Genomic DNA, 27,566 nt, shown 5'->3' on the forward strand with positions numbered 1-27,566 from the left:
TGGGACGTGTTATGCAGTAATTGGCAATGACAGAAATTCTGCACAAAATGACAAAATTGCATGTGCAGACCTGGCTGTAGTGGAAACGGAGGTCGAAATAAGCCCGATACCAATTGTTGGAATTAGGGTTGCAAGGAAACGCACACAGCTTGGAGAAGATGAAGGAAGCTCAAGGCACACAACAGAGAGTGTATTACTTAGTGTGCAATGAAAAGATGGATAGCCCTAGAATGATGGGCGCATTTACAATGCACGGGGGGAAAAACCTCCTAAAGAGGGAAAAAATGCCCCGGCGGTCCTAGTGTGTTCACACACATCACTACCACATTTATATGGTAACAAAACCTGCAGAAAAACACAGCACGCTGTAATTCTCTGTTTTGGATTGTTTTTAGCAAAGCGAACATGTCTACGTGTGTCCCAAGGGCTCCCGCGCGCAATGGAACAGTTCCTTTGTAATTTGGACGTGTTTTCACACGAGAAAACTCTCTATTTTCGCAATTCTTAGCGATGGACCTACGCGTACCTGTGGGGGATTAGCAATTAGCTAATCCAGTACCTGTTCAGAAGGCTCCTGCCTTGGGCAAACGTGCATAAAACCCTCAAAACTATACATAGTCAATTGAGTAGCCCAACTAGTGGAGCGTTACCATATGTGCAAAGAGGAGAGAGAGATGCGCGACAACAAATCATCGCGCTACATGAGACAAAGGAGAAGGCAAGCTTTCCATTAAAGCTGTGAACCTACATCCACAACTCACACATACACTGTAGGTCACTTATGAATAAATTTCAGCCTCCACTTCAATTTTGGGCACCATCTCTTGGGATAAGAGCCTGGAGTGTGTGTGTGTGTGTTGACCTGCAGGCTGCAGGTTGCTCTCCTATTGCCATGTGTACAATTTGCTCCTTTTGGTTTTAATTCCTAGTATCCACCAACTTATAAAGTTGTAAGTGACTTGTCGAGTGACCCAAATTCTCTTATGGCGCACATAGGCTTTCATACTCATCAGAATTCAGTGCTAACTGGCCCAACCAGTCCCATACTGACCGACCTAGATTCCCAATGTGAGAAACCCGTTTGGCCGCAACCATTTCACACTGGCCATGCAATGTCCACTTGCACCTTTTCAAGGGTTCCAGGGAAAACAAGTAAAAATAAAATAAATAAAAGTATGTAGTACATATTTAAAGAAGGCAACAAGAAAAATACACCTCCTAGTGACATACCCCTCCCTCGAAATAGTGCAAGTGACCACACTTGCATGCCAATAAATACATGCTCATATCTCTTGATATCACATACATTCTATGATGGAAATCCAAGATATACATGCTTCCGGAAATGTAGCATTGGACGATTAAACAATCCCACCAACTTGGCTACCATACATATATCAAACATAGAAGTCTTCTAGTGTACTCTCAAGCACAAACTTCTCTAGCCAAATTTTGTATGGAAAAGTAGATACAATTGCTAAACTACTCCTTTGAGCATCATGAACCATGCTCTTACTTGCCTCCAAAAAGCTAAATCAAGTCACTGTGGTTTCCATTTGAAAGGATTCATGATATAGTTGCAATAGCTAAGGTGAATCAACCAATTCAGACTCATTCCATCCATTTAGCATCCAAAGATGGATAGTTCTTGAACTTCACCAGATAGCGTCTTGCAATCTTTCCTCTAACCTTCCTTTCCTCTTATCAGGAACAAGAATCTCATCCAATTCTTCCACTTTGGGTAGTTCCTCATCAAGCATATTCTCTTGCACATCAGCAACAAAAGGCCTTAGAAGGCTGGCATGAAAAGCATTATGTATTTTCCAGCCTTCTAGTAGCTTCAACCTATAAGCTACATCGCTGATCTTTTCCAAAATCTGAAAAGGACCATAACATCGCATATTGAGCTTTGGGAACAAACGTTCCTTGCCTTTCCTTTTCCTTAACCTGGCCTTTTCAAAGCGCAAAAGTACCCAATCACTATAGCGAAAATAATGTGTCGTGCTCTCGGTGCTCCTCAATGCAATGTGCGTGAAATCTCACTCCAACAAAATGAAAACATTGTAGACAATGAACAACAAAGCAAACAAGCGACTCAACAGTAGAACCTAAACAGCATGGGACTTGACTAACTCAGATGAACCAGTACAAACTCTGCAGTACAAACTCTGGCATGGCAGCACACTCTGCTCCAAGCCCAGCATTCACGGATACAATGGAGTTGTCGAGGCTCAAGATGTGTAGGGAGGGTGCAGTGTCTGATGTAGACTCGACACGACACTAAACTCAAGACTTATAAAACCATCTAGCACCCCAGACTAAAGCAAATGTGAGCATATATACAACCCAAAAGAAGCAACCAACGGATAACTCAAATATCTCTAACTGACCACCTATACTTATCCCCAAACTGTGGTGGAGAAGAACTGGCCACGGTGTCCTCTAAACCACCACTCCTACCACGTGTCAAGTCCACCAAGTGTGAACCATGACCAATTGTAACTACCTTGTCTTTCCGTGTAGAGTGACACTCTAGCTCACCTACAGGTTGCCCGCCACAAGACCACTCACTGTCCCGGAGAGCGGTGTACAGAAGATCTGCAAGAAGCTCGACTATGGTATGTACACTGGAGGTGAAGACGCCCAAGAGCTGCTAGCTACTGGTGGTCGGACAATGGAGGTGGAGGCTAGTAGAATGGTGGGTAAGGAGATGGAGGCCAGGTGTATGGCGGAGAGTAGTGGCCATATGCTTGAGGAGGGTACACTGGATAGGGAGCACAAGCCCCATGAGCAGCAGACTGGGGAGGGTGAGAAGGTGGAGCAGCTGATGGCAGAAAGCCGGGAAAGCCGCTGTAAAAAGGAGCATGATGGGACACGAGAGGCTGGGAGAGTGAGGCCATGGAGGCCCTCCAAACTGTGAGAAAGCCGACCCCGGATGCCGAGACTTTATAGTAGGTGGTGGTTGTTCGGCTCCTTGGGAATCCACCGAATGATCTTTCGAAGCATCCGCTTGGAGTGCCACAACAATAGTAGAACTTGGAACTGTAGTTGTCAGGGATGTAGCTGTTTGTGAAACGGCTATAGGATAAGCTAGGGTGCATGAGGGACACGCTTGACTGACCACAGAGGGAAGTTCCGAAACTGCGGCCATATCATTTGCTTCTTTTAGCTGCATTTGTAAAGTGCGGACTATGGGTTTGAGATCCAGCACCTGTCGAGTGAGAATTTTGAAGCGATCTTGAGCTTGAGCAATTAACACATCCCTATCCATCGATCGTTGAAGGTGGCTGCGCACTTCTCTTTGCATACTGTCATATATGATGCGATGCAAGCCGTTAGTGCCCTATAATAGTCTCAATTGCCTTTCTGTCCGCATCTAGAAGTCTGTCGGCCTGGGGTGAAAAGGTGACGAAGGAATCACCTTGCCCAAAGCTTAGGTGGTACTGCTGACACAACTACTAGGGTGTGTGATTGGGTGCCTACGACACTAACAATGGGTGGAGTAAAGGTAGAGGTGGCCATGCCCGATCACATTTGTTGAAGTTGCGGCCCAGACTTCAGAGACTTTAACGTGGGACTCGCAGAAAGGTAATGTTGCCAACTCTTCGATTGAGTACCTTAGCCCGTTTGCGTAGAGTGCCTTTTCCTTTGAACGGCCTGGATGGAACTCGTTGCTCTGAGGTATCATCTCCCGGATTAGAGACAGCAGTACCATCTGTTTTCTGCTGCATATTTTTCACTATTCAATACATAATGGGGGTTGCATAGCAATTAAACCTCTCTGCCTTCCCCTTTCTTTGTGTTTGAAATCGCTTTGCCCTATCCTGTAGCGCCTTAAAGAGCAGATGGTGAAAGGGATAGGGCAGACAGTGGCAAAGACAAAAAAAACACATCACACTATGGAGATGAAGGAACTACTGCCTTAAGTCTGGTGCATAGTAAAAAGTAATATTGTAAAATGGAGTACAGCTGCTGATTCCAGGTATACTCCATATGTGAGTGAGACAACAGCTCTTGGCACGCATTCGCAGAGTCTTCAAGGGAGAGATTGGAGAAGGTTTTGGTGGTCGATAAAGGTATAGCCACAATCACTATCCCCATAGCGCGCCCAACATCCTCAACTGTAAGAGTAACCTCATTGAGTTTCGGGGAAGTGATTAGAAGAGCACTCAGTCTAGCATTGGAATAGGGCAAGAGAGATCTACGTGTGCAAGATTGTGGAGACCAAGGTATAGTAACTGCAGTTGAGAAAAAACATCCTTGAGTAATGGGTTGGGTGCCTGTAAGTATAACTCATAAGTAGTGGTGCCGTGGAGATGGCACCAGAAGGGCGTGGCACCTGGAGACTGGTCACCTTTCCCGGAGTAACTGTAGATTGGGGCGAATCTTCATCGGAGGATTTCGAGGACAATTGCTCTGAACTCGGTGCATAGTTCGACTTGCTTTCACTGATGTCCGCGAAGGAGGAGGCTAAGGACTCCTACTCAGAGTGGACGTGTTGTTCCCGATTTCGAGTGCAAACCATCTTCGAGATGCTGAGGATTGACCACAATTGATAATTTACCTGAGAACCGTAGTTTGCAATTGATGAGATTTCCCACATAGGAGCCGGCCCGACAACGTGCCTACCTTGGAGGACATTGAATCTCTATAACCTTTTGGATACTAATGTATATGTATATGATGCCTCGACTGTCAGAGAGCTCCCTTGTATCAGCTCACCCCTTTATATTCCACTTGTATCAGCTTTCACCCCACCCCTACCCACTATTTTCTTTTCAGCTCTTTGTACTTTTTGTACCCAGACCTGGTATTAGATTCACCACATGTAACCTTTCGGTCTCATAGGTCATTTTGGCCTTTTGAAGACGTTAATATTACATTTCATTTCATTTCTCTCTCTCTCTCTCTCTCTCTCTCTCTCTCTCTCTCTCTCTCTCTCTCTCTCTCTCTCTCTCTCTCTCTCTCTCTCTCTCTCTCTCTGTGTGTGTGTGTGTGTGTGTGTGTGTGTGTGTGTGTGTGTGTGTGTTGCAACTGCATACAGAGAAACATAGAGAGTCGGAGTATACTGAATTTCATAAATTTTCTGAAAATTTGACAGGCAAAATGTTAGTTCTCTGATTTTTCATCGAAAATCAGTGATCCCACCAGTCAAGTTGCTGATTTTTGTCAAAAAACAGCCAAAAAACACATGAAATTCCACCTGCACCCACGCTAATGAGAAGAAAAACGATTAATTAAATAACCAATTCATCAAAAATTGCATGAAATAAAGATTATCTGACTTAAACCAGTCCGTAGGTGTGCACACGGTCCTTCGTGCAGCCAAGCCGGCTCTGATACCATGAAACGAACGCAAGAGTGGATCTCCCGGCTACACGGACCGCCTACAAGCACGCGTCGGACGAACCACCCGACCATAGCCACCATCCGACAGCTCCTCGTGCTCGGGCCAGCGTCCGAGGACGTAGGCATGCACCTGTAAGACCGAGCGTCCCATACCACCCGGCCTCACCTCCTCGAGGTGACCTCGTGCACTCCTAGCCTCGCGGGCTAACCACTAACACTCTGCCAATGGGGGTCGATAACTGCAAATGAGGCCTTGGCCTCCCTTTTATAATAATGGCCGGCCACACTGGCCGTGTTCACACTACATCCGCCCGGACACTGGACGCCCATCCCGACAACGTCTGGGCTAGATCCCCTCTCCTGCGAGCGAGACATAACACCCCCTCCCCCCCCCCCTCACCCCCCCCCAACCCTCTCTCCCCTCACGCCTACCCTATCTCCTCTCACCCCCACCCTCTCTCTCTCTCTCTCTCTCTCTCTCTCTCTCTCTCTCTCTCTCTCTCTCTCTCTCTCTCTCTCTCTCTAGTCCCCCTCGCCCCTACCCATTGTGTATCCTCTCTCCTCTCACCTCTATCCACCCCCTAGCCTCTACTCGCCCCTATCTAGCCCTCGCCACTCCCTACCCTCTTCTCCAACTATCCTACTCTATGAAATATTGGGTGCTTATATTCCACCAGCTTCTTCCTGCTATTGGTATTGTCCATGGTGATGACCACCTTGCCAGGATATGTGTGGCAGTTGTAACCTTCTTCTGCTTTTGTATGAGACCTGTATTTGCCCTCTCCGCTCCGTACGACCTCCGTAGTCTTGTGACTGGCAATCTGTAGCAAGGCTAGAGTGCCACTTGCACAGAACAGGTAGTTACAGTTACAGTTGGTCTTGGGTTCACACTGGACAGACTCTCGCCTGGGCAACGAAACGTGGCAAAGACATGAATGGCACGGGTGGTAGTCTAGTGGACACCATGGCCAATTCACCACCACCACATTTTGGAGATAAACATAGCTCGACTATGAGGGATATTTTGCCAGCCGTTTGGTGGCTCTTTATGATTGTATATGTGTAGTTGGTTATAGTCGTTATATGCTTCATCTACTTTCTATGGTCCAGCGTCTTGAGTCTAGTGTCTTGTGTCCAGCACCCCATATCTGCACTCTCCTTGCACATTGGAGCCTCAACAAACCCACTGAGGCTTCACGCGTATTGCATTGAGGAGCACCCACAGTAGAGAGCATGACACACTATTCCTGCTACAGAAAACAAGGGGAATTCCTTGCTCTTTCATACGTGTACAAGCAAGGTCTATTGTTTCTAGAAATTCTGGTCCAGAAGGGCGCGCTGAATACGAGTTTTTCCAATGCTACTTTCAGCTTGCCAGTGGTTCTCACATTAATGCACTGATATAGCTTTTGTGCACATGAGTAACCTCAACAAAAGTGGAGTGCTTTTCTCAAAGTGCCCACATAATGATCATTGATAACAGAACTTTACAACAGCAAGAAGCTGCTTTGCATCAATAGCTTCTCCTCAAACGTTCTAATGCCAAGGAAGGTACTCATTCACTATCCAAATACACCCAAAAAAACCAAAAGAAAAAAACAACTTTTGGAAACAAAAAACAAAAAAAACTAATAAGCAAACAAATAAACATATTAGATGTTTCATGTGGCAATCCTTATCTCATTTCCTTAGGATGTAACCCCTTATTGCAAGAAAGCTACATGGTGATCAACCTAACAAGCTGATTGACTAACCTGAAGTGACGGTACTCCCATTAGCTGCAATAACCTACGGCAATCCTCATTCTGTTGTTTTGTTACCTGAAAGGTTAACTCAGGCTCAACCATACTGAGCAAAATGTCTGCATAAAGATCCAATCATGTAGCAGCTAAAAGGATAAGACGTTATGAAGACCTTGACAATACGCTTACTATATTTCTCTACCTCAGCATTATGTCCATTCTGCACATAGTTAAGTCCATAAGAGTAGAAACAAGATATGAAACTTATATCCTGCAAAATCTGTTTAGACGAGATAATTGCTTGCTTGTCTCTACACCTCTAGTGCTGCATTCAAACCAGCTATAGCAGAATCTCGCCTCAATGTGCTGAAACAAGGACAAGCTAGCTCAGGATTCAAAACAAAATTGAAGAGCACAGTACAACCTGAGAAAATGCTTTGCTACCGTTTCATAATCTCGTTCTTCTTCATTTCTGGAGGGCTGCCATCAAAAATGTACCTGATCAACCAAAGATTTGGATTTCAAAACCTCAACCATGAGATATGCACTTATTAGAAACATTGACTTATTAAACATAAGTAGAATAGAAAGCACCAGCATATAATCATGCCCCCTTACAAAGGTTTGATGCCAGCTTCTAATAATCTGATTGTCCTAGTAAACATGCCCTGCAAATGGCTGGAACAAAACAATTCAGTGATTTTGACCACGCTCTGGAACAAAACAATTCAGAGATTTTGACCACACCCTAGAAAAAAAAGTAGCTTTTGTTTCTCTTTTCTCTTTCTTCACCTTGTGACTTCACCAGCCTCATTTGTAAGCGTTGTGGTTCCTTTACGGCCAACAACAATCTGCCAAAATGTTGTCGTAAAATCATAGCTGCATTCATATGCTATTCAGACAAAACTTAAAAAGGATCAAGAAACTAAAATAACTAATGTTCCTAGAAAAGAGCTCACATGAAGATGCACCTTTGAAGACGTATAATGAAGTAACACCATGAGGGAGAGAGAAAAAACAATTACTTTTGCAATGATGTGAAAGATACTGTTTCTCTTATTGAAGCACCAAACAATTGAAGTATGTGCAAATACTTATACAAAAAACAAAAAGTAAACCCAAAAAGAATTACGGGAATTAATCCATAACCGAGAATATAAATCACAGCCCACATCATGCCGGATTACAAATGTGGATCAAATCGTGCTTCATTTCGAAGAGTTACCATGGCTACATAATCCATTCAAGTCTAGTTGAGTCTTGCATTCAGTTATTGCATTGGTGTAAATTCCATTTATGCGATTGATTCAAATACCACACTGGTAACGGTACCCCCTCGGTGCGTCTCTCTCTCTCACACATATAGATCTGCCTCAACTCTCTGACTCTCTTTCTCACATCTGAGAATAAGAGCGAGAGAAAGAGAGAGAGAGAGAGGCTCTCCATGCTGATAACAAACTGCATATACAAGTGACCAAGGGTGGTCCGCTAACATGCCCTCGATGGATAGACCCATGGTACACACAACTGCTACTGCTTCTGCCATCTGCTCCTGCACACGAGACTACTAACTCAGCCTCCACATGGGTACCAACTCTAGCATGCTCTGTGAGCATAGATCTGGTGCATCTCCTCCTAGCAATTGAGCAGATCTAGATCTCAAGTGAGAAACTCTGCCACTGCTCTTGCTACCCAGCAAAAACACTAGGGCAAACTTGGGAAACGTCAAAAGGGGGAGCCAAATCGCTAGGAAGGATCCTCCCAGCTACCTGCCAACTGTCTGAGCCTGCCCACGGGGCTGCCTAATGAGGGCACACCCCAAAGGGCTGTGCTACACAATGCCTAAGGGGTGAAACCCCTAGGCCTGTATATATACCATCATCCTAGCTGACCCACATCCCTGACCCCACGACTTGCCCAAAAAGAGGGAATAAAGGGGCCCTGGGGGGGGAGGGAGAAAGAGAGAATACTAAGCTCTCCCCTTGGGCTCTGGGAAGGCACAAGTTACCCTATGCTGCAAGAGACTGTACGGCCATGGAAAGAGTCTCCTCAACTTAACCGACTCACAAGTCACACAATCAGCATCTGCAAAAGGTACTGATGCTGACCACTCAAGTGATAGCATCAAAACTAAGGGTAAAGGCATAAACTGCAATTATCTGAATCATTTCCCAACTCACAAATACTCCATTCTCTAAGAAAGATTCGGGGACCTGCACCTCCCGTCATATACCACATACCAAAATCTCCAATTTGCTACGAGAAGTCCAAAGAATGCGAACAACCGAAGCTACTAAGAAATTAATTGTCCGATGACTAAGAACCGAAGAACCGTACACCACCATACATCACGAATGAACTGCAAACTGCATCTAAAGAAGTTCCATCGAAATTGAGAGTGAAAGATGTATCTAAGGAACTCCATTGAAATTGAGAGTGAAACTGATGTTAATCTTCCTTTGTCTCAAACACTTCCCAAGAGAATATCACCCCACTCTCAGAGTGAATTAGGAACATCCCACACATCAATACCGAGACTACGGCTAATATGGCAAGATCAAGAGATCCTGCTCCTAAGCTTTGCAAGAGAAGAACATGGTGCTAAAGAAAGCCACCACATCGACCATCAATCTTATCCACTGCATGAAACCAAAACATTTGACAAGAAGTAGTCCGTGGAAGCTGACTCCCAATGTCACAATTGTGACTATGTTGCAGTACTACATCTACTCCTAGTTGCAGATACGCAAAGTGCCATGCCAAGGAGAACCCCTACGCTTGGATGGTAACGACCCTTCGCTCAAGAGACGTGCCTCTTCGCCAAAATCCACACTCCTTCGACGATTGGTCACACCACTTCGCTCTATGGTTGCGACTCCTCATCCAATGGTTGCAGCTCTTCGCCGAAAGGATGTGTCTTTACGTCTAAAGTTGCGTCTCTTCACCATGAGAAGTGTCTTTTCATTTGTGTCTCTTGGTCTCCTATATAAAGAGCCTATTGTAATCAGTTTTCAAGCAATCATTCAATCAATCAAACACACATTCAATCTCTTGAGTCTCAGTTTGATCTTAAGTCTGAAGTTTTAAGTCTTAACTATAGGATTAGCACCACTAATCCTCACAGTGGTATCAAAGCAAAATTTTTCCCGGGACCAGAAGGTTGTGAGCCTCTCACCCTCGTCGCTACGCGCTAACCCTTCCCGGAGTTGTATGGCAGCAGAAGAACGATGGCGTCCTTATTTCAGCGTCCTATGAGGTAACTCTTATCCTACACTATCTGCAATATATACATAGAGCAGATAAAAGATTATGGAGTCAACAACGTGAATGACGGCGTACCAGAACTAGATGTGTGTGTGTGCGTGCTCGCACCCCTTCCTGGCGGTGTGTCCCTTCCCTTTGCGCGCCTCTTCGCTTGCTGCTCCTTGGCGCATGCTCTGCTGGCTGCCCTTTCGCTGAACGATTAAAACACCTCTTTGCTGGAGTTTATTTACGCACAACAATGGCGTTTATTTACACACAACAATAGCGCAAGGTTTTTAAATTATCCCTTTTAATGTCCCAAGTGGCCGGCCAATCCATTAATTAAAAGGTAATGTGGAAGTGCCCTTTCAATACATTAAAAAAAAAACAAAAACTTGTGTAACCAGTATGACCAGAAGTCAGCGCTTGCATTTTCCCAACGCTACGATCTCTCTACCATCCTCCAACGCTGGCAGAATTGAGCCCTCTCTGTGATGGCCGACAGGGATTATGTGCCTATTCTCTTCATCTCGTACATAGACGCAATTCCGAAGGAACTCTTACCCGAAAATCCTCCTCTGCGCGAGGTGATCGTGATTTCAGACACTCACAAACCCGAAATTATCATAATTCCCAACACACCGGAGCCAGAACCAGTCCCGGAGGGCAGTCCAGTTCTCATAGGTGCTCCGTCCCAGAAGCTGTACCCTTCCCAGAATTTGTTCTCGAACCAGAACCTGTACTTGTTGGTGAGTTCCCTTTGAGGAGTAACCATGCCGAATTCTTAGGACGGAGGTGGTCAATCTGACGATGCCCTTACTCTTATCAAGGAGCAGATGGCCACACTTCCCACAAGCCTCGCATCACTTCATACTCGCTTGGATGAGATGTAGACGTAAAACACTTCTCGAAGTCGTCCTATGACTTCTCGGACGACTAATGCTGCTTCTCCACCACCTTCTTCCGAAGCTTCTGTGGACGAACCAAACGAACCAGACAACTGATGAGGTAGACAATCACGAACTTCAATTACTTTATAAAAATTTTAATGCTACACAAAAGAAAAAGCTTGAATGTTAAACTGCTGGAACCATATAATGGTCGCCGCCGCGATAAGCGCGTGCTAGACCAATGGCTATTCAAAATGGAGGTTTACTTATCAAACACGGATTTGGTCGAGAATAAAAAAGTTGCACTTGCTAGTTCTCTGCTCAAGGACACGGCATTTCTTTGGTGGCAATGACGAGTTGCTGATGGTAAACACACACCTTCTTGGGATAAATTCCAGCGTGCTATTTGCAAGGGGTTCGAACCTGCCAATGCGGATTTTCATGCCTGGTCCTCTCTTCGCCGCCTAAGCTAGACAGGTTCCTTGGCCGCGTACATCACAGAGTTGCAAAGGCTAACTCTGGAGATAGAGACCCTTAGACCCTCTGAAAAACTTCACAGCTTTATCGACGGACTCGAACCCAACGTGAAGGACAATGTGCACAAATACAACCCTACCACCTTGGATGCTACAATTGCCTATGTGGAGCGTCTTGGGGATAATCGGCGCCCTACACAGAATTTTCTCCTTGGTGAGACAGATCTTCAAATAGCGCTCGCTTTTCACAGTACGATCGCAGAGAAAGCTATAAACGAAGTCAACATCATCTCAGTTCAAACAGCAAGCCACGGCACCTTATTCAACCTCAAGGTTCTATTCTCAAGATAGACAATCTCAACGCAGATCTTCTTCAAATGCTCCACTTGATCGTGGTGGACATGATTTTTCTCAAGATCAGCATTCTAATACTCAGCAAGGCTCTTCGTCAAATGCATCTTTGACTTCAAAGAAGGAAGGATTATGTACAATTTGCGGTGGTGACCATAGATGGTATCTGTCACAAAGTGATGACGTGGCGGACAGCAGAAACCCTAATTTCTGCCAAAAACCCTAAAATTCCTGCAAACCCTAATTTCTGCCAAAAAACCTTAATTTTCGGAAATCGTGGAGGCTTTTTTTTTTTTTTTAATGATGAGCGACGCGAATCTTGCTTTTTCTCTATGCAATGAGAAAGAGAGGGAGAATGCTTTTGCTTTCAAGTTTTGACTCTCTGTGAGAGAGAGAGAGAGAGAGAGAGAGAGAGAGAGAGAGAGAGAGAGAGAGCACTTGCTTTTGATTTGAAGCTTTTGGGGCTCTGCTTTTGGGCATCCCTTGTAACCTTTAAATTAGTGGTGAGTGCCTCACTTCTCAGAGGATCTGGACGCAGAGTCTGAGAGTGAATCCCGACCCACTCTCTTGTACTTTGAATTGATTAATACAAAAAGAAATACCGAAAGGGGCGTCAGTCTTTTGGGCCAATATCTCTAGGCACGGAACTCCGCCGGGCCAATGCAAATCTATTGTGATTTGTGAATTGTTTTGAAGTGGTTATTTGGTGCTGTTGCGATTGATTCTTGACTTGGAGTGTCCAAGTCTGTTACAGTGGTATCAGAGCACGGCCAATTTCTCTTCTACGAGAAATCCGATCCCCAAATTTTTTTCCGCGGCACCTATGGCTTCACGCAAGGATCAACCGACTCCCTCTGCATCTGGAGATGCGGGCAGGGATCACAACGAAGATTCCGGCAAAGAGTATGGCCCGCCTCGGCCTACTCAGGCGAAGCGGCGAGGGATGGAGCGTCGCCAATTGATCGGCGATGCAACGAAGATGATGCTCAATTTGCGAAGGACCCAAAATTTGCAAAATATATGAGCGAGACTTCTTTTCAAGAAGTGCATGAGCAGTGGCAAAAAACCACTACACCCACTCTCAAGAAACCTTCTGCTCACAAGAAATATTCAGAGAAGGAATTAGAAGAGGTGTGATGCACGGATTGCTCAGCTTTTTGATACGCAAAAGAAAACCAAAAAGCACGGCAAAAAGAAGAAGAAAAGCACTGACTTCCCGGGATATTTGGGTTGTCAGTCGACTTTTGACAAGGCAAAGAAACAGAAGAAGCGTGTTCGATTTGAAGGAGTACCCAGTTCTTCTTCTTCTTCTTCTTCATCTTCATCTGACAGTTCTTCTAGCTCTTCAGATTTGAGCAAAGAAGACAGAAAAGGTAAAAAGCGAAGCAAGAAACAAAGCTTCGGAAAGGGCAAGAAAAAGGCAAAGAAGGCTACATCTCGCCCAGAGACTGACAGTTCTACTGAGGACTCGTCTACAGACAGCTTAGATTCCGATGACGAAAACTTTTATGCGAACAAGAAGAATTTTTACAAAGCTAACCAGTATGACTTTCTTGAAGATAAAAGCAAGAAAGTCCGAGAGTTTAAGGAAGGTGGCCACTCGATCAAGTTTGATACTTTTTCAGGATACTCAGATGCTTCGAAGGCTGTCTTTTATACAGCAGTTTGACATCGCTTTCGTAGGAGGACGCTATTCAGAGCACTCCAAGATTCGGAGAGCTGCCTCTTACTTTAAGGGGAATCCTCGTACTTGGTGGTCCACGCTTCTTTTAAAAAAGACTGCGCCAGTTAAATGGCTGAAATTTAAGAAGCTTTTTATTTCTTCTTGGTTGACGCAAGAATATGAACGAGATATACGAGCTGCTTGGAACGATCTTCGGATGACCAAGAAAGATACAATCAATGCTTACTGTGAAAGATTCTAGAGCTCTTTTCTACCTGCCTCTTCATTCAAGAAGATCGCCTTCAAAGAACAGATTGAGCGGTTTACCTTGGGTCTACCTACAGAGATCCGAGATCACGGCTTGGAACAGAAGTCAGCTTCTAATCAGGAGTTGATGAGTCATGAGAAGCGGGGCTTTGCCATTCACTCTGGCAGTCTGACCTACCCCACAGATGAGGCCATGACACAACGAGCCGAACAGACTTCTAGGAATGAAAGTAGAAAGAAAAAGAGCAACCCAGAGAAAAAGGATGCACGACCCAATCTTACTCCTGAGGAGAGAGCTCGCTTCATCAAAGAGGGGAAGTGCTTTGGATGCGGGGAACATGGACATATCTCCGCGAAGTGCCCTAAAAAGGCACAGAAAGAACATAATGATAAAGACGACGAGGACAGGCCTGAGAGTTCGAGAGCAGCTGAGAAACGTGGCAGAAAAGGCAAATAGAAAAGCAGACTGGTACCACATGGCGTGGGACCTGCACCGAATCTAATGAATGAAAGTACAAACTTTGCCGCTTTTGGGGCAAAGTGAAGAATCAAGAAGCTCTTTTGAAGGAGCCAAGGCCAACTTTTTTTCACTTGGAATCGGCGGCTCGATTTGGAATTACGCCCGACAGACTGACGCCACAGGCGGAGGTAGTTCGACTGGCACCCGGATGGGATGTTGCCATTACAACGAGCATTGTTTGCAATGACAGGGGTGTTCAGGGCACGCAAGTGACGTTCTACTCAGGATCCCTTGGTACCACAAGAACTACGCCGTGGTTGACTACCGGGCCGAGAAAGTGACTTTGATAAATGAAGGGCTTAGAGATTGTACTTGATGAACTTCGATTTCTTACTCATTCTTTTGGGAGAGAACTGAACGATGGATAAAGGTTGAATATGTTTTGACCTGATCAAAAGAACGCCAAGATTTTTTCTCCCCACTCATGCCGATTGCTTTTCAGAGGGCCTGAAGATCAAACTATTGATCTGATACCTGGAAGCACGCCACTAAATCGGCCACCTTACCATGTGAGCCGAGTACAAAATGAAAAGATTATGAACCCAGTGAAAGACCTCTTGGAAAAGGGTCTTGTCCAGCATAGTACTTCACCATAGTGCTCTCCACTGTTGTTGGATTTGAAGAAAGACAGATCTTGGAGAATGTGCATCGATTATAGAGCTCTCAACAAAATCACCATCAAGAACAAATTTCCGATTCCTAGGATCGATGCATAGTAACAGGGGACGCCCTTTTTCGGGCTTCCCGTCCCCACTTGCCGTCCCGCTCTCTTTTTTACACTAAAAATCCATTTCAGCCCCGTCCCCCGTTCCCCCGTCCCGGAATGCGTCCCTTGTGACTATGGATCGATGATCTACTCGACAGGTTACAGGGATCCTCGTGCTTTAGCAAGATTGACTTGAAGAGTGGATATCATCAGATCCGAATTGCGTCGGGAGACGTCTACAAGACAGCCTTTCGGACTACTTTTGGGTTATTTGAGTTTTTGGTGATGCCTTTTGGCTTAACCAATGCTCTGCGACATTTAACCGGATGATGGACAGGATTTTTCGAGAGTACAGGCTATTTGTTGGCACTTTCTTTAATGTTATCATTGTTTTCTCCAAGAATGAAGCAAAACACAGAGATCATATGCTTCAGAGATACTTTTTTTTTTTTTTGGGACACTTTGTCTCAGCAACAGGAGTGCAAATGGATCCGGCCAAGATAGACACTATCCGTCATTGGCCCGATTTGAAGAATGTCCATGAAGTTGAAAGCTTCTTGGGACTGTGTTCGTACTACAGACGGTTCATTCGAAAGTTTGCAAAGGTTGCTTCCCCTTTGCATATCTTGATATAGAAAGGAGTCCCTTTCTCGTGGGGATCCACAGAGGTGACTGCCTTTCAGACATTGAAAGAGAAATTGACTACAGGACCAGATTTGAATTTGCCGGACTTGCAGAAGTCCTTTGAAGTATTTTGTGATGCTTATGGTCGTAGTCTGGGTGCGGTCTTGATGCAAGAAGGCCATGTCATTGCTTACGAGAGCCGATTGTTCTCTAGGCCGAAGATGACAGCACAGATTTATGAGAAAGAGCTTTTGGTGGTTATCCATGCTCTTATTTAGTGGCGGCATTCCCTACTCGGAGCGGATTTTACTGTCTTTACAGACCATCAGAGTTTGCGCTACTTCTTGCCACAGAAGCAACTTTCGGAAAAGCAGATGCGGTGGGAGAACATCTTGTCATAGTTTCACTTCCAAATTGTCCATGTGCAAGGACAGAAGAATGTGGTGACAGATGCTTTGTCTTGGAAGCCGTTGGTTCTGGCTATTTCCGCGATACATCATAGGAGCTTCGAGGATATGGTCGATCAGTATGCCACAGATACAGATTTTGCAGATATTTTCACACGGATACGGGATGGGGAGACAATAGCTGGATACTCCCTTCGGGGAGGCTACTTGATGAGAAAGACTATGTTGTGAGTTACACAGCCGTTGTGGGAAAAGGTTATGACTGAATGCCACTGTCCACCTTTTACGGGTCACCGCGGCATTGCTACCACCATGAAGAGGTAGAGAGATACTTCTTTTGGTCAAGACTCAAAAAGGATGTGGAAGAGTTTGTGCGCAGTATGCCAGAAGGTCAAGTTTGATAGGCATAAGGCACAGGAATTGTTACACCCTTTACCCATACCCACCCGCCCCTGGGAAAATATTGAAATGGATTTCATTTTTGATCTCCCGAGAACATAGAATGATCACGATGATTTTCCAATTACATGGCACCTCTGAGACGATTGTCTCCGACAGAGACCCCAGATTTATGAGTTTGTTTTGGAAGGCAATTTGGGAGAACATTGGCACGCGGTTGCAGTTCTCGTCATCGTTCCACTTGCAGACTGACGGGCAATCTGAGATTGCCAATTTAGTGGTTTTAGATTTATTGAAGTCTTGTATCTCGGATCAGAAGACTCAATGGGAAAAGAACTTACCTTTGGTGGAATTTGCCTACAATAACAAGATACACTCTTCGACGGGGAAGACGCCATTTGAGATTGTTGAAAGTGTTGAGAAGGTTCCATCCTTCCTGAGCACGAAAGATTAGATATTTGAAGCGGATGAATATTCGCGAGATTTGGATACGGCTTTTGCCAAGGTTCGCGAGACTTTGCACAAGTCTCAAGAACGACAGAAAAAGGCAGCGGATCGCCATCGTCGCGACTTGAAACTGAAGGAGGATGATTGGGTGCTCTTACGCTTTGAGAAGGCACGCCTAAGAAAGAAAAAGGGAAAGGAGAGGCTTTTTTTCCAAAGCTTAGTATGCGATACTATGGACCTTTCCAGATTACTGAAAAGATAAATGATGTCTCCTTCCGATTGAAACTGCCGGATACTTGGAGGATTCACAATGCATTGCATGTGAGTCTCTTGAAACCTGTTAAGGGTGATGTGCCTGATGAGCAACCCACAGTAGAAGAAAACAGGGAGATCCTTGTTCCTGAACAGATTTGGCACATAAGGATACGAAGAAAGGTAAAGTCCGAAGGCAGTTTTTGGGTAAGTTCAAGAATTTTCCTGCATTTGATGCGAAGTGGATGGAGGAGGAGGACCTAGCAGATACTCCTCGGATTGTGAAACTTTACCTCGATGTTTTGGTTTAGCATAGTCTACTCCAAACGGAACCCAAAAATTCACCTTGGCCGAAGATCTGGTGCAGTGGGATGCACAAGAGGGGAGTTACTCCGCTCCTTTGTCAACAGATGCCTTGATTTTGATACTAGAGTCACTGATGTCTCTTTGAGCTTCAGGGATACTGAGAGCTGACAGTATTCTGCTGGATGACTTTATGAAATGGAATTCCTGATAATGATACTGATTTGTTCTTGACTTCTTTTGAGTGCAGGAACTGATAACCGAAATGACTGCAGCATTTTGGTCTGATTGATCTCGAATAGACATGGTTGCAATAGGGGTTAGTCAATCGGACATCGATGAGGTCCCGATTGGACCTAGATGTGATTGCTAGCTACATTGCCGATAAATCATGGTCTAAGATCCGAATGAATGTTGAATGTCATGTGATGTCCTGTGATGTCGTGTGATGTGACTGTGGATTTTGTACATGTGCTAGATGTGTGTTCCTAGTACGTAGGTACTAACAATCAGTGTCTGCTAAGACGGTTTATGGCTTTTGTCGGTTTTGCAGACGTAAACGCGGTCGATTACAATGCTTTCAAGAGGGGGGTATGTCACAAAGTGATGACGTGGCGGACAACAGAAACCCTAATTTCTGCCAAAAACCCTAAAATTCTTGCAAACCCTAATTTTTGCCAAAAACCCTAATTTCCGAAAATCGCAGAGGTTTTTTTTTTTTTTTAATATATTTAATGATGAGCGACGCGAATCTTGCTTTTTCTCTATGCAATGAGAGAGAGAGAGAGAGAGAGAGAGAGAGAGAGAGAGAGAGAGAGAGAGAGAGAGAGAGAGAGAGAGAGAGAATGCTTTTGCTTTCAAGTTTTGACTCTCTGTGAGAGAGAGAGAGAGAGCAGTTGCTTTTGATTTAAGGCTTTTGGGGCTCTGCTTTTGGGCATCCCTTGTAACCTTTAAATTAGTGGTGAGGGCCTCACTTCTCAGAGGATCTGGACGTCGAGTCTGAGAGTGAATCCCGACCCACTCTCTTGTACTTTGAATTGATTAATACAAAAAGAAATACCCAAAGGGGCGCCAGTCTTTGGGGCCAATATCTCTAGGCACGGAACTCTGCCGGGCCAGTGCAAATCTATTGTGATCTGTGAATTGTTTTGAAGTGGTTATTTGGTGCTGTCGTGATTGATTCTTGACTTGGAGTGTCCAAGTCTATTACAGTATCAATATCCAAAGAAACCAAATCTGTCTAATTTGAAAAGAAATTCCAACGTGGAAACATTATCAAATTCTAAACAACCAAACTCTGCTAAGGATAAAGGAAAATTTGTGGTCAATACAATTCATGTCTTTGAGGATACGACTATTCTTATGAAGCATGCTCAGTGCAATTCTTCAGTTTTGGAGCCTCTTTCAAAGCAAGTTCTGAGCCTTCTTGAAACTCTCAATGGTCGCTTCATCAACATTTTGGTGGACAGCGGATGCTCGAATAATTTTGTCAGCACTCAGATAGTTCAACAGCTTGGCTTGCCAACTCAAAAGACACCTCACTTATATGATGTGGAATTAGCAGATGGATCAATTTTAACTTGTGATGAGACAGTTCGACAGTTGCAATTCGGTATTCAAAATAATGCAGATCAATTGGATTTTGAAGTCATGCCTTTGTCTTACTACAACATGATTCTTGGTCAGCAGCATTGGCTATTCCAATATGATCCAACAATTAGCTTTCGAGGACATACTATCAATTTGTTCAAAGATGGACATGAACTGATTTTACACGGGCTTTATCATGCGAAAAGAGTAATTCAAGCCTCACGTGTACAAGTCAAACAGCATGATACAGTAGATTATGAAATGAATATGATTTTCGATGTGGATGCAAAAATTATTATTGATGAATTTTTGAGTTCATTAACTTCTCCTGAATCAACTGATGAAGACAAAGATGATTTCAAGCAAGAAGTTTTTCCGAGTAATACTTCGTTACCAGACAAAGATAAGGACATAGTTGCAAATTCCGAGTCAGAAGATGACTATGCTTTCTTTGATTCTTTGATTCTTTGTTGGATGATGATATGCCAATTGCAAGTCATGAAATGGCAATTTTTGAAGACGATTCTGAAGAATTTTGGGTTTCATTATTGGAAGATGATTATAATCTCAAGCCAAAATCCTCTCCAGTGATTACTAAAGTTGAAGTTATCCCATCTGAAGAATGCCTTGAGAAAATTACCTCTTCGCCAAATTTTCACAGTTATTGGAAGATTTTGATTCAGAAGTCTTACATCACATGAAGAATTTTGAAGATCAACCCCTTGTTGCAGTCAACCTGATTATGCAAGATTCCTCTAAAAAGTCTTTGAACAATGCAATGACATGGGATTTAGCAATCAAAGCAAAAAGGTTTCGCAAGAAGCAAAGGTTGAAGACAAAGGTTTCAGATAACTCAAAGACTAAAGATTTTCAGAGATTCAATGCTTTTCCAAAGTTCTATGAACATCAAAAGTCATTCCTTTAGTCGAGGCTCTCATTTTAAATGGGAGAGAATGTCACGATTGTGACTATGTTGCAGTATTACATCTACTCCTAGTTGCAAATACGCAAAGTGCCATGCCGAGGAGAACCCCTACGCTTGGATGGTCACGATCCTTCGCTCAAAAGACGTGCCTCTTCGCCAAAAGCCACACTCCTTCGACGACCGGTCACACCTTCGCTCTACGGTTGCGACTCTTCGTCCAATGGTTGCAGCTCTTCGCCGAAAGGATGTGTCTTTACGTCTAAAGTCGCGTCTCTTCACCATGAGACGTGTCTTTTCATTTGTGTCTCTCTGTCTCCTATATAAGGAGCCTATTGTACTCAATTTTCAAGCAATCATTCAATCAATCAAACACACATTCAGTCTCTTAAGTCTCAGTTTGATCTTAAGTATGAAGTTTTAAGTCTTAATTATAGGATTAGCACCACTAATCCTCACACCCAAGTTCACTCCAGATCCTCCTCTGAAGGCTGAACAGCCAGACCATGAATAATAGCAACACCTCTCCAACGGTCTCTACATGTACAACTGGATTTTTGTTTTTGTTTTCGTTTTAGGAGTTGGGTTGGGCACTCCCGGCCGTTCCCCTCATACACCAAAAAGGTGCACACGAAGAACGACCAAGACTATGCACCCAGGCTCCTAGGGCAAACGCTTTTGTCACTAGTTTCCTCTGGAGGGATCTTCGAACAAAATATACCTGAGGAACTTGGAACCAATCTGGGAGAATTGAAAAGAAAATCTCTCCCATTTTGAAGGATACTATGGCTAACTATAACTGGTTCCTAGTCCAAGGACTACAATCCACCTATACAAAACTCCATGCCAATCCTGGAATAAGTGAAATAGGTGTGTCCTAAAGTTAACAGCCTCCAAAGATTAATCTGTACGACAACACATAGGAACTACTACTTAGATGCACTGGGAAAGCAACTGTCACACCACAAATCTAAAAGACCAAGAAATCACCTAGGTGCCGCATGAAAACATCTTCCATGATACTAACTGCACTGTGGGCTAAAGCACACCATCCAAAGGCCGCAAGAAGCGGGCAAGGAAACCAAGGACTATAAGACATTGTAACCTAGAATCCCCCTCTCAAACAGAAGTATTCTCAAAAGTATGCTCTAAGGTAACAAATAACTCATCCCCACAGGAGAGAGAGAGAGAGAGAGAGAGAGAGAGAGAGAGAGAGAGAGAGAGAGAGAGAGGTCCGGGACAAGCTCTCCATGTTGATAACAAACTGCATATACAAGACCAAGGGTGTTCCCACATAGATCTGACATGCCCTCGATGGATAGGACCATGGTACACACAACAAACTTTGCTACTGCCATCTACTCTTGCACAGGAGACTACTGACTCGGCCTCCATATGGGTACCAACTCAAACATGCTTTGTGAGCATAGATCTGGTGCATCTCCTCCTGGCAATTGAGCAAATTTGGATCTCGAAAGAGAAACTCTGCCACTCAATGATCACAAAACCTATGTAAGGCTTCCCTGAGGAGGCAATTGCACCGTAGAGAGGTCGCCTGACACTGCTCCTGCTGCCCAGCAAAAACACTAGGGCAAACTTGGGAAACGCTAAAAAGAGCGAGCAAAAACGCTAAGAAGAGGACCTCCTAGCTGCCTTCCGACTCGGGGGGCTGCCCAATGAGGGCGCAAGAGTCTGTATGGCCACAGAAAGGAGCCAAAACCCAAAGCTACACATGGCTATAAAATCCTGACATGAGAAAACTACCTCACTTTGGCCAGGCACGTGTTAGAAGCTTGGACTTTCCAAGCAAGAAATCAATAGTAGTTCTTTTGGGTTCCTCTGTTCTTTTGGGTTCAATTTCTCTTGTCCTCTCGGCCACTTCTTTCTAGTTGGGCACACCACATCATCACTTTGTGACATTCCCCCCTCTTGAAAGAATTGTAATTACCCTCGATTATGCCTGTAAAACAACCAAAGGACAAACTTTTTCAGTAGACATTGACTCTACGTACCCGTGCAGCAGACTCTACCAATCTAGCACTTTTACAAAGACATCAAACACTAATCAATCACATTACTTTCGAAGATTTGGAGATAGACGTAGCTGGACTGTCAGGGATATTTTGCTAGTTGTTGGTGGCTCTTTATGTGTCACGTGACACATCCAACCCTATGTGTCTGTGGACAAGCTACAGCATGACAAGGGTTCAGTTCAGTCAAGTCAGTCTAGAATAGGAAGTGATCTGGCACTTTTGTGAGTGTTCGCAGACCGTGCATGTCCAGACACTTAGATTAGATGCATATCCTCTGGTTGCACACAGCATGATCATCAAATCTCCATTAGAACCCATCAGGAGCATTTTTACAGTGCATAGACCTATTTTCCCTATTTTTGACATTTTTCACTTATTATTTTTAAGTGACTTTTGTTGGGAACTAGGTAGGGCAGAATCATTAAGCAAGTATATCAAGAAACCTAGCGCTAGCACTTTCTGGCAGAAGAGGCAGCAAGAGCACCTTTGCTCAACAAGCAACTTCTCAGCAAGACTCACTCCATCAACAAACCTAGCGTTTTTGCTCTGGCAAGGCCTAGCGTTTTTGGACAAGATCAGCCCCTGGTGTTTTTGCATTGCAGATCAGCAGATCCACATCAAGGCACAGCAAATCCACAGCAAGACACAACAGACTCCCTAGCGTTAGTAGTTTTCCACATCAGAACTCTAGATCAGCTTGGCGTTTTTGGATTTGCAAGACCTCCCAGCGTTTTGCAGATTCTTCGCGACAAGACACTCATAAGCACTAGCATTTTCAGTTTTCAGCAGTCATATCCAGCAGCAATACCCCCAAACCTCGTAGATCTCACATTCCCGCAGAGCAGATCCTCGCCGCACGGTCAGATCCCGCAAAGTTTCAGCCCGGAAAACGTAGATTTCAGCATCTACGTTTTCAGCGCCTCGTCGTCGCCATCGACATCGTCACCAACATAGAGTCAGAATTCAGCAGATAAAGATTTGCAGATTTCAGCCTTAGCATTTTCAGATTTCAGCCCCGTCTCGTCGTCGACATCGTCGGCAAGTCCAAAGCATTGTAGAGATTTGTGCAATCAATAGTAGACCGCTCTCGCCATAGAGAGTGGGGCCTTCGGAGGAGGGTTTGACAACATTCTGGTGTCGTATTCTTCTCTTTCTCCCTCTCTGACTCATGCACCTTCATTCACAGTGTTCACCACTTTGTTTGTGTCCATTGCACTCTCTCACTAAAGGAACGGAAGGCTCTCCCTTCCGTAAGTAAAAGGAACCCTTGATCACAATTCGGAGCACTCATCTTGAGCAAAGTTCAACATTCATTTCCGTTGCACCTTACATTATGATTGCATATATGTGTAATTGGTTCTAGTCGTCGTATGCTTCATCTACTTTCTATGGTCTAGCGTCTTGAGACTGGTGTCTTGAGTCCAGCACTGCCCATTTGCACTCTCCCTGCACATTGGAGCCTCAACACCCCCATTTACATGTCAGTCCTGGGCTTGGAGCTAAGTGTGCTAGAGTCTATACCGGTTCTATGAATTAGTCAAGTTCCATGGTGTTTTGAGTCTATTGTTGTGTCTTTGAGTTGCTCATTCCATTGTTGTGTTGTGTTGCGTTTTCTTTTTGTTGGAGTGAAGTTTCATGCGTATTGCACTGAGGAGCACCCATAGTAGAGAGCAAGACATACTTTTCCTGCTAAAGGCACTCTCCTTTTTGGCATGCCCGGTGGGACTGTAACGGAAGGGCACCACGTGCCAACAGAAAAGAATAGATGGAACAAACTTTAAGCACTTCAATAACAACTGAACGGAAAGAGATACATGACACACGAGACACGGAGTGGCAGAGTTCCACCCCCAGAGAGCACTAGCCGCAAACCATGGCGCCCCTTTTGGTATTTCTTTATATTGCTTCAACTCAGTATGTCACGTGACACATCCAACCCTATGTGTCCGTGGACAAGCTACAACATGACCAGGGTTCAGTTCAGTCAAGTCAGTCTAGAATAGAAAGTGATCTAGCACTTTTGTGAGTCTGTTCGTAGACCGTGCATGTCCAGACACTTAGATTAGATGCATACCCTCTGGTTGCAAACAGCATGACCATCAGATCCCATCAGTAGCATTTTTAATGTGCCCCTATTTTTGACATTTTTCACTTATTTATTAAGTGACTTTTGTTGGGAACTAGGTAGGGCAATTTTGCTAAGATAATATATAAGTAAACCAAAGCTAGCACTATCTGACAGAAGAAGAAGGAGAGCATCAGGCACTCAAGTGCAGCAGGCCTCTGGAGACCCTTCTCAGCAAGAACAAGAAGCACCTCAGCCTAGCGTTTTCAACAAGGACTTCTGCATTTTCAGCCCTTGTACACCTCAGCCTTCAGCGTTTTTTTCAGCCTTGGCAACCTCAACCATCCCAATGCTTGTGAAGCCCTGCAATACAACGTTTTCTTTGCACCTGTTGGGCAGGGTTTTTCACTCAGCCTATTAGCTTTTTTGGACAACGTTTTTGGTGAGCAAAATCAGCGATTTAACACCAGCAACTTAGCGTTTTTTAGCAGCCCCATACCAGCGTTTTGCATCAGCAAATTCAGCAGATAGAAGCCCAACAGATCTAGTGATTCCAAGCAAGAAAGGACAGCCCGACAAGAAGCATTCAAAGCATTCAGTTTTCGGCCATAGTCTCGTCCTCGTCGTCCACCCGTCGACATCGACATAACAAGCATTTAGATTTGCATCAGCCATTGTACCAGATTGTGCAATCAATAGTAGACCACTCTCGCCATCGAGAGTGGGGCCCTTGGAGGAGGGTTTTACGTCTCTGGTGTCGTATTCTCCTCTCTCTCTCTCTCTCAGTCTCATGCACCTTCACGCACAGTGTCCATTCAATTTGTTTGTGTCCATTGCACTCTCTCATTAAAGAACGGAAGGCTCTCCCTTCCATAAGAAAAAGGAGCACAGTTCGGAGCACTCATCTTGAGCAAAGTTCAACATTCATTCCGCTGCACCTAACACAGTACGACACGGGTACTCTCTACTCTGCATCTCCATGCAGGAGCATGCCAAAAAGTGAGCCCTTGGCACATATTTGAAGGCCCTTGGCCATCCAAAAGCAGTAACATCAAAAGCATCTTGTCCAAAAGCATCTAGTCTAAAAGTTGCTAGCACAATTTCAAGTATTCAGTACTGCTGCCACATCAACAGCCGCAAACGCAAAACGCAAAACGCAGAACTACCACATGATCACCTGTCTGCGCAATAATTCGCGGTTGGCCAGTACAGGTTACCATGTCATCGTCTGTCCACACAAATCTTTAGTGTGTGTGTGTGGGCTTTATTTTAATGCTTAGGGCCCATCAAACGAGGTATTGTAAGTTGGAAGAATTTTACATTTTGGCGCACTCGACGAGGATTTATAAGTTGGTAAGAATTTCGTTTTCTTTTGCTTCTTCTAGGATATAGGGCCCTCGACCGGAATCTGCAAGTCATCTAGGGTTAGGTTTGGGAAACCCTAACCCGCCGGGTCTTCAGTGGCTTGACGCATCAGCAGTTTGTGACTCCCCCCTACTTGAAAGAAGAAAAATCGTCCTCGATTACAATATATCTACAAAACAACTCAAGTTAGCTCAAAAATATCAAAGGGACGTTCAGTTTTCTCATTCCATATCGATGCTCTTTATATTCTGGCCTAGCAAAATTAGCCATCACACTGATCTTTAACGAGTGTCTCGATGCACTAAAATCACATAGCGAGGCAATCTCACCCAATTAGGAGTATTCCATGGTTGGTACATCACAATGCAACACAAATGCTCACAAATGCATGTTACAAGACAACGAACAGCGCCATGGAGCACTCCTCCAAGACAACAGTCTTAGGCATGAAGCTACTCAACGACTACATCCTCACTCCCCAAGCAAATAACCTAAAAAGACTCGGGCCATGAGCTTAGAGGACTGATATAACCAAATGCTCCCCAGACCGTAGCCTGCAACGCTTGGAGGTTTCAAGCATACAACTTAACGCTCCCCAGACGCCCAGTCTACGTCGTTCAGAGGTTTTCTAGCATACAACGAAACGATCCTCCCCAGACGCCCAGTCTACGTCATTCAGTAGTTTTTTAGGATACAAGAAAACGCTCCCTAGACACTCGATCTGCATCGCTCCGAGGTTTTCTAGCATACAACAAAACGCTCCCCAGACACCTGGTCCGCGTTGTTCCAAGGTTTCAAACATTATCAAACATCACTCTGCCCGAGATCAAATCACGAATCATTGAAACCAATATTGAAACCAGAGTCAAGCAATTCTCAAATTGGCACCAAGACAGGTTTTAAACAGATAACATCCATTTCAAACAAATTCCAAAGAGTATCTCCAAAAAAATTCCTCAAACAGGTTGTCAAACAAAATTTAGAAAACTGCTAAATCAAACTAAAAAAGCATTCTCCAAGTCCATCGAGCTCGAAAAGACGACTTGCTTTTCATCCTGAGACCTACACCAAATTAAAGGTTAGGTTCCTTCCAGAAGGTTGGAGCCGACTGTAGCATAGTTCATAAGCTCTTGAATGGTCAAAACTGGCTTGGACAAACAGTATGCCCATAGCGGTGATGGTAGTCCAAAGATATAGCAATCACATTGGGCCTCCAAGGTTATCAGCTCAAGGAGAGACACCTAATGAGAAATGTCCAATAATTTCAAGTTGTACTCTATTAAGGTTTCCGTGGCAAGCATTTCAAAATACCCCACTTTGCCAGAAGCTGCACATTAAAGGAAGATGTCAAATGGCATGTAACTTCAGGCAAATATTTTCTTGAAAGCTTGCCAAGTCCTTGGAGTGTGCGGCTTGGTAGTTAAAGACATCCACCATTGCATGACATTGCCTCTGAGAAAATCGGTGGCTCGAGAAATCTTTGATTCTTCTGAGTAATTCTCCATGACATAGATGTTGTCAATCTACTCCAGAAATTGTAAATCTTTCCTTGAATCTCTCTCCCAAAAGCAAACAAATTTCTTGTGAAATCTGGAAGCGTCGTCTTGCTATGTCTCCTCTTTAGTAGGACCAATATTCTTTCAAAAAAGCACACGATTGAAGCTCTGATAACACTGTGTAACAGGAGGGCACCACGTGCAAATGGAAAACAACAGACGGAACAAACTTTAACCACTTCAATAACAACTGAACCGAAAGAGATGCACTACACAGTGCGGAGTTCCACCCCCAAAGAGCATTGGTCCAAACCATGGCGTCCCTTTCGGTATTTCTTTGAATTACTTCAACTCTGTACAATGCCAATACTCTCTACTCTGCATCTCCATGCGGGAGCATGCCAAAAAGTGAGCCCTTGGCACATATTTAAAGGCCCTTGGCCATCCAAAAGCAGT

General features: G+C 44.4%; 1 protein-coding gene across 2 annotated transcripts in view; it reads right to left on the minus strand.

The window, feature by feature from the left end:
• The window catches only part of LOC147444507 (flap endonuclease 1-B-like), a 98,094-nt gene that overhangs the window by 45,464 nt on the left and 25,064 nt on the right, over positions 1-27,566 (minus strand). The window contains exons 3-8 of one of the 2 annotated variants that reach the window (XM_086527102.1): positions 7,884-7,942; positions 7,710-7,769; positions 7,536-7,589; positions 7,409-7,457; positions 7,294-7,311; positions 7,104-7,169 (exon numbers count right to left, since the gene is read on the minus strand). In XM_086527102.1, coding sequence (XP_086383228.1) covers positions 7,104-7,169; positions 7,294-7,311; positions 7,409-7,457; positions 7,536-7,589; positions 7,710-7,769; positions 7,884-7,942 — 306 coding nt within the window. Of the gene's footprint in view, positions 1-7,103; positions 7,170-7,263; positions 7,312-7,408; positions 7,458-7,535; positions 7,590-7,709; positions 7,770-7,883; positions 7,943-27,566 lie in introns of both variants that reach the window. The other variant, XM_086527101.1, reaches the window with a different exon arrangement.

This window comes from Adiantum capillus-veneris, chromosome 13, assembly GCF_014529385.1.
Source record: "Adiantum capillus-veneris isolate H3 chromosome 13, ASM1452938v2, whole genome shotgun sequence".
NCBI classification, from domain to species: Eukaryota; Viridiplantae; Streptophyta; class Polypodiopsida; order Polypodiales; family Pteridaceae; genus Adiantum; species Adiantum capillus-veneris.